Below are 8,177 nucleotides of genomic sequence, written 5' to 3'. Positions count from 1 at the left end.
GCATTAAGGGCATCAATTCAGGGGTATTTTCGGCCTTAGAGTAGTCGAAGTGTACCCTTTTCCTAGTTAAAATTAATTATGTGACCTCTGAGGGTCTCTGTGCAAATTATGTAGAACATTGGGAAGTTTTCATGGCTGAAGTATAGTTTTTGGGAACCTAGTGTGAAGACTAGATGAGAGAGGGGGTGATTTTGTAAAGAACTGAGAATAGGAGGGTGCCTCCTATTTGCTAAATCTAGTTGGCACCCATCCTACTGTATTACCTTGCTCCCCTATCCTTAGCAAACCCTAGGGGTCCTTTTTAACCCATTCTTTTCCTCCTTAGCTAACCTTAGCCGCCCCAGTTGTGTAATCTCCACCATCCATTTTAGGGCTCTCCTTTGTAGCTTTTAAACCCTAGGGTGCCACCTATTCTACCAATCCTTACCATTCAGCTCCCCTACCATTAAATCTCAGCCACACCCTCCATCTTATATCCCAACCATTCAATCTAGGGCACCACCCATGGTTCGATGATCCGTAATTGTCATGAATAGTGGTACAAGTAGCAATTAGGTTATTATCTTTTTGGGTCAATTGTTCGTGATAGCCTTTGACCAATGTATTGGCATGTTTTAACCTAAGGGGAATCAACGGAACAAGATTCGATAATTGCAGCTATCTCAATTATTGTTATTTTGGTTTAACTGTTTTCACAAAGGTTATTGCTATCATTAATTGATATGGAACGCTATCGTACCCAGTCGGTTAATGATAAGTGTTGATCGAATGTTGGGTTTGGTCAACTAATTCAGGAAAACACAAGGTTTATTATGGTTATCCTAATAAATCCTTAGGTTAAATACTTGAATTGCAAGACTGCTGAAGTTTACCTATGATCGATGACCAATTGACTTAATCCGAACCCTTGGATCAGAATTCGGTAAGACTGAATTTTCCTTGTTAATTGTTATTTGCTATTTTGCGTTAATAGTTATTTTAGAAATTAATTTCCCACTCTTTATATTGCGCATTCGGCTGAGAAATTAATTACTGGCTCCCTGTGGGATTCGACCTGGTACCACTGTTAGTACAAATTTATTGTAAGGTGGGACTAGAATTAATTTTGAGGGCTTCGACAACCCGTCAGAATTTTGGCGCCTTTGCCGGGGAGCTACTTTAATTTCTTAGCTTTGTACCTTCTGTTTGTGTTAACCTCCTTTGTTTTATGACTTGTGCTTCTCACCAAGGTGACCCTGAAATTGAGAAGACCACCCGTTGGTTGAGAAAGGAGGCGAAGCAAAGGAAGGGCCATTCACCCCCAAGGGTGAATTCTGATATTGATTTGACAACTTGTGATCAACCCATTTTTGAAGAGAAAGAAAGGATGGCTGATAGAGAAAGAAAGCTAAGAGAGTTAGCTGCGCCAATCATGAATCAGTAGCCTTTTTGCATAATCTATCCCACTCACGTGGTAGCTTTTGAACTTAAATCGGGTTTGATTCAATTACTTCTTGTTTTTCATGGCTTTCCAAGTGAGGACCCTCATAAGCATCTTAAAGAGTTCCATGTCGTCTGTTCGAGCATGAAACCATAGGGTATGACGGAGGATCAGGTAAAACTTATAGCTTTTCCTTTTACTTTACGAGACAAAGCAAATGACTGGTTATACATTCTTCCTCCTGGTTCAATACGTACATGGGATGAGATGAATAGGATGTTTTTAGATAAATATTTCCCTGCATCATGAGCTGCAAATATTAGAAAGGAGATTTGTGGGGTAAGGCAGTTTAGTGGTGAGACACTATATGAGTATTGGGAAAGGTTTAAACAACTCTGTGCTACCTGCCCACACCACCAAATACCTGAGCAGCTCTTAATCCAATACTTCTACGAAGGACTCCAACCTATGGATAGAAGTACGGTAGATGCAGCTAGTGGAGGAGCCTTGGTCAATAAAACACCTGAGGCGGCTAGGGAATTGATTTCCAACATGGCCGAAAACTCCCAACAATTTGGAGCAAGAATAGATGGTGCTATCAGACGTGTTAATGAGGTAAGCCATTCTAATTTGTAAAGGTAAATATCTGATCTAACCGCTTTGGTTCGTCAAATGGCTGTAGGGCAATTACAAACGACAAGGGTTTGTGGCATATGCTCGATTCCTGGGCATCCTACGGATAAGTGCCCATCATTACAAGATGGTTCGATGCAGCAAGTCAGCGTCATAGGAGGATTTCCGGGCCAACCTCAATGCAAGTATGACCCCTATTCCAACTATTACAATCCTGGGTGGAGGGATCATCCCAATCTAAGCTACGGAAATCAAGGAGGGCCACAGAGATTCCAGCCCCAAGCTTTCAACAGACATCATCCAATTCCGGCACCTACCCAAGCTCAAATTCAACCCTCAAGTTCAAGTATGTCTTTAGATGAGATCGTTAAGGCTCTTGCGACTAACACTCAGCAATTCCAAAAGGAAACAAGGGCCAGCATCCAGAACTTAGGGAACCAAATCAGTCAACTTGCTACCATTACAGACGGTAGTCAATCCCAAGGAGAATGCGAGTGCAGTGGTGCTAAGAAGTGGGAAGGAATTATAGTCACAACCTACTTCACCAAGGAAAGAAGATAAAGAGTAGAAAGAAGAGGAGGAACAAGTATTACATGAGGTAAAACCCAACCCCCCTCTACCTAAGATGTCTAATGTCATTGTGCCACCATTCCCTAGTAGGTTGGAAAAATCTAAGAAAGAAGAGTACAAGCAAGAAATCTTGGAGACCTTTAGCAAGGTGGAAATAAATATTCCCTTGTTAGATGCCATCAAACAAATCCCCAAATACGCAAAATTTCTGAAGGAGTTGTGCACTAACAAAAGGAAGCTGAGAGGAGATGAGAAGGTAAAGGTTGGGGAGAATGTGTCAGCTGTCATCAAGAGGACCCTGCTGGAAAAGCGTGCTGATCCAGGTATGTTTACTTTACCTTGCGTGATTGGCAATAAAAGAATTGAGCGTGCCATGCTAGATTTAGGTGCATCAATCAATGTCATGCCATACTCAATTTATTGTGCTTTGAATTTAAGTCCATTAATGGAGACTAGGGTAGTCATTCAATTAGCTAACCGTTCTAACGCTTACCCTGAAGGGATTGTAGAAGATGTTTTGGTGCAGGTCAATGACCTAATATTTCTAGCTGACTTTTACATCTTGAAGATGGAGGAAGACACTATCACAAGTTCAGCCCCACTTCTATTAGGTAGGCCATTTATGAAAATGGCCAAAATCAAAATAGATGTGGATGAGGGTACCCTCTCCGTCGAATTTGACGATGAGATTATTAAATTTAATATTTTTGAAGAAATGAAGTACCACAATGAATGTCATTCGATTTGTTCAATTGACATTGTTGATTCAATTGTGCAAGAAACGTTTGAAGAAAAAGATTTGAATGAGGAGCTCGAATTGAGTACACAATTGGATATGAAGAAATAGTCACCCTCTGTTTTGCAGGCCCCTATTTCAGATTTGAACCCGCCCATGATGGATGAAAGGGGAAAACACAGAAAGCTGCAACCACGAGAGTTAGAGGATCTGATTCATGATTATTAAAAATAGGAAGTTTGTTTTTCCTTTTTCTTTTTGTTTTTACATTTCTAGTTTAGTTTTTTTGCCCTTTCTTTGCATTTAACCTCACATTGGGGACAATGCAAGATTTAAGTGTGGGGGAGGGGATTTAGGTTAGAATTTAGATTGCGTTTTAAAATTTGATTTAGATCGTGTTTTTCTGCATTTGCTTTTCAAAAAAAAAAAAAAAAAAACCTCAACTCTTTTGAAATCAATTGAAACAATGTTCTAGGGAAATTCTTGTGTGAACCTAGTAATGAGGTACGATCAAGGAGTACATGACTTATCTGAAGTCATTTCCAGTTAAGCTAGTCATAAATTCAGGTTTAAGTAAATAGGGTAAATACTTCACCATTGCCACAATTGGTAGGATGGAGCATAAAATGCACCTACCGGTCAAGTAATCCGATGGTAGGATGGAGCATAAAATGCACCTACCAGCCAAGTCATCCGATGGTAGGATGGAGCATAAAATGCACCTACCAGCCAAGTCATTTGATAGTAGGACGGAGCATAAAATGCACTTACTAGCTAGTAAATCAAACAGTAGGATGGAGCATAAAATGAACCTACTAACCAAGTAATCCAAAAGTGAGATGGAGCATAAAATGCACTCACTTCTTCAGATGAGAGAAAAAGAAAATAAAAAGAGAGAGAAGATAAAAAGGTTTTCCCTGATTTACTACCTGGTTTGCAGTAGAAAAAATTGGATTGACTGATGAATGAGTTGGTATGGCTTGGTTGTGTTGATTTAATGGTTCACAATATTTAACCTAGAATATTTGTGGAAAAAGATGGAGAGTTGAGTTTAAAGATCGGTAGGATAGTTAGTTTGTTCTTGTTCTATATTTGCTTGAGTTTTGTCTTGCCCGAGGACGGGCAAGGTTTAAGTGTGGGGGGATTTGATGGGAATAAAAAGTATCATATTTTTATCCCCAAATATTCATTCTTTTACATTAGATTAGCACTTAATTGGACTCATTACTCTTGTATTTCGATTCAGGGCAAGCAAGAAGGCAAATGGAGGAAAACAAGGCTAATTGGATGATTTTGCACAGTTTCGGCACCGTTCAGTAATCTGGGCATAACTCTCAACTCCGGACTGAGATTGGGATGATTCAAGATGCACTGGAAAGATAAAGGAGAACTCCACACTCTCGTGTTTTGTGTTTTAATAGATTCGGTCTGTACCGAGGTCAAAATTGGGCCCAAAGTCAGAACAAATTTGTAGTAAAGCCTAGTTCACAGCTAAAGCCCAATTCGCAGGAAAGCCTTGTAGCGGCCCAAGTTATTAAAGAGCCCAACTCGAATTCAAGAATAAAGAGTCTCATAAGATTCAAATTTAAAATGTAATCCTATAAGGATAAGATGATTGAGATTAGATTACTAGATAAGAGAGATTACTAGATAAGAGATAGGATAGGATTAGATCAAAACTGATTAGGACTTTCTATTTTTGAGGATAATCTCCTAAGAGGAGTTGGAGAGAGCCCCTCCTCCTAAAGCTATATAAAGGGTGGGGGGGGACCAGCTTTAGGCATCACTCAATCACTGAAGCACTCAATCAATTCAGAAGATCAGTCCATCCATCTGGGAAGCAAAGCAAGAAGGAGATGACAACTATGAGCGGCTGAGCTTTTCTTTTCTGATTCAAGGGGGATTATTGATTTGATTGTGTCATCGTGAGTTTCTGTGTTTAATTTAAATTCTTGCTTTTAATTCAAGTATTTATTGATTCTTGTGCATGTTCTTATGGATGTTAATGTTAATTAGTTTGACAAATTAATTAATGTTGATCTTTCTACTACTATCCTTGGTTCGATGATCCATAATTGTCACGAATAGTGGTACAAGTAGCAATTAGGTTATTATCTTTTTGGGTCAATTGTTCATGACAACCTTTGACCAATGTATTGGCATGTTTTAACCTAAGGGGAATCAATGGAACAAGATTCGATAATTGCAGCTATCTCAATTATTGTTATTTTGGTTTAACTATTTTTACAAAGGTTATTGCTATCATTAATTGATATGGAACGCTATCGTACCCAGTCGGTTAATGATAAGTGTTGATCGAATGTTGGGTTTGGTCAACTAATTCAGGAAAACATGAGGTTTATTATGGCTATCTTAATAAACCCTAAGGTTAAATACTTGAGTTGCAAGACTGCTGAAGCTTACCTATGATCGATGACCAATTGACTCAATCCAAACCCTTGGATCAGAATTCGGTAAGACTGAATTTTCCTTGTTAATTGTTATTTGCTATTTTGCGTTAATAGTTATTTTAGAAATTTAATTTCCCACTCTTTATACTGTGCATTCGGCTGAGAAATTAATTACTGGCTCCCTGTGGGATTTGACCTGGTACCATTGTTACTACAAATTTATTGTAAGGTGGGACTAGAATTAATTTTGAGGGCTTCGACAACCCGTCAATGTGTTAGGTGCTCTTTTTATTATTTTCATTGTTCCTTTTTGCTTAGTTGTTTTCTTTATTCTTTTAGGTTTAATTGCTGAATTGCATCTTAGAAATAATTGTTCATGCACTGTAATTAGTTGCATTTTATTGTGTTTATTTTGTCTTTCCATTGATTAATTTAAGAGCATCCAACCTAAATAAGATAAGGTGGGGATTTCATCACCCTTCCTTGGCCAAAAAATCACCACCATTCACATGCGGTTCACCCTAACCCTAATTTAAAATTTGGATAAAAAGATCCTTTAGGGAAGCCTAACATTTGGTTCAAAGGTGTGTTGAATTTTAGGAGAGCTTGAAATTATTTTCCGAAACTGGCGGTTGGTGTCTAAGGAAAAAGGTTAAACGGCTAAGCCTGAGCGGGTTTTGTGGTTACTTAATTAGGTCTTTGTGTGAGCAAGGGAGCCTCCCACATCCCCACCTCTTACCTGGCTAACCAAAGGAAGTGGTGTAATTCTAAGTGAACCTAAGAGGATTCACATTGGTTGGACCACTAGTTTAGGAAACCCTAGGCCAGCTCTAGGCCGTGTGGTTGATTTGTTTGCATTTTCTTTGAAAGTTTAAAAATTCAAATTTGAATTTAAATTTTAGGAATTTAAATTTCAAAATTTGAATTTGAATTTAAATTTTGAATTAAAAAGAAAGAGAAAAACAAAAATAATAAAAAAGGAGAAAATTTCAAAAGTTGAATTTAAATTTCATTTGAAATTAAACTCAAAATTCTAAATTCAAATAAGAAGAAAAGGGACTTCTATGTTGTACGTTGGGAAGGAGATCTCTAAGGAGAGAAACTATAGAACCTATACCTGAAATAGAGAGATACCTCCATCATCAACACCGAAATCAAATGACCGGAATCAATGATGCCCAACCTAGAAAGTTGAAGGAATACTTCACTCCAACACAATACAACCCTTTATCCTACATTCAGTTACCTGATACTCAGCCCTTGCAGTATGAAATTAAGTCAAGTACAATCTAGATTCTCCCATCCTTCTGTGGGAACCCAAGCGAGGACCCATACAAGCACATAGATGAGTTCCTGGAAATATGTTCAACTGTAAGGATTCAGAATTTCAATGATGATGCCCTTAGATTGACTCTTTTCCCCTTCTCCTTGAAGGATAAGGCCAAGCATTGGTTAGGGACTATAGGGAGACCCATTAGGACTTGGGCAGAAATGCAACAAGAATTCCTTAGGAAGTGCTATCCTAAAGGAAGAACCAATACCATGAGGAGAGCTATCACAGGATTCACCCAAACACCGGGTGAACAAATTCATGAGGCTTGGGAGAGGATGAAAGAGTTAATGAGAAAATGCCCACATCATGGTCTGTTCCAGTGGCAAATTGTCCAGGCCTTCTATGAAGGCCTAATAGATCAATACAAGCAGATGGTAGATGCATCGTGTGGGGGGCATTTATGAGCAAGAGAAAGGATGAAGCTTATAATCTTTTCAAAACCCTGAGTGAGAATTCTATCAATAATGCGTCGTTGTATTCCTATGAAAGGTCGGTGGGACCGTCAAAGAGGGTAGGGCTCTATGAGGTCAGAAATAATATAGAGCCCGAGGAAAAAATAGACTTGAATGCCATTTCTAGAAAGTTGGATAGTGTAGACCTTCAAGCCTAGAAACTCGACCAGTCTTTCACTCTTAACCAGCAATCGGGCCCATCTACCTCTTATGCCAAAGTATGTTCCATTTGTGCCAGCCCGACCCACCAGGTTGATGACTGTCTTACTACTCCCCAGTTTCCACCATTTATCCAAGAACAAGTTCAGACGGCCCAGAGTTTCTCAAGGCCCAATAATGATCCATATTTTAATGCTTATAACCCTGGGTGGAGAAACCATCCTAACTTTTCTTGGAGGACACATCAACCCAATGTACAGTCCCATCAGCATCCGTCCAACTCCATGGCCCAACAGTTTTAGAGGCTAGTAGTACAAAATTAGTTCTAGCAGGTGTACCCTAGGAGTCAACTGACCCAACCATATCAAGGAAACCCACAACCCCCTCAATCCTGATAAGTAAACGATCAATTTATGTAGTTGTAGTTGTTGATCCTAAATCAATAGCAGTCCATTGCTAGGTT

General features: G+C 39.1%; 1 protein-coding gene and 1 non-coding gene across 2 annotated transcripts; one reads left to right on the top strand and one right to left on the bottom strand.

The window, feature by feature from the left end:
* Nucleotides 1-2,678: 2,678 nt before the first annotated feature.
* LOC148803135 (uncharacterized) lies at nucleotides 2,679-3,470 on the top strand. The gene has a single exon (XM_088894213.1). It carries the CDS (start codon nucleotides 2,679-2,681, stop codon nucleotides 3,468-3,470), a length of 792 nt encoding a protein of 263 aa, XP_088750339.1.
* A 3,839-nt stretch (nucleotides 3,471-7,309) lies between these two features.
* LOC148803134 (small nucleolar RNA R71) lies at nucleotides 7,310-7,416 on the bottom strand. The gene has a single exon (XR_016081645.1). It is a non-coding gene; the product is annotated as a small nucleolar RNA R71 (small nucleolar RNA).
* Between the last annotated feature and the right edge of the window lie 761 nt (nucleotides 7,417-8,177).

Source organism: Nelumbo nucifera, chromosome 1 (genome assembly GCF_055504915.1).
Source record: "Nelumbo nucifera cultivar China Antique chromosome 1, China Antique-T2T, whole genome shotgun sequence".
Taxonomy (NCBI): Eukaryota; Viridiplantae; Streptophyta; class Magnoliopsida; order Proteales; family Nelumbonaceae; genus Nelumbo; species Nelumbo nucifera.
The sequence above is the reverse complement of the archived record's forward strand: the minus strand, read 5'-3'. Positions and strand labels throughout refer to the sequence as shown.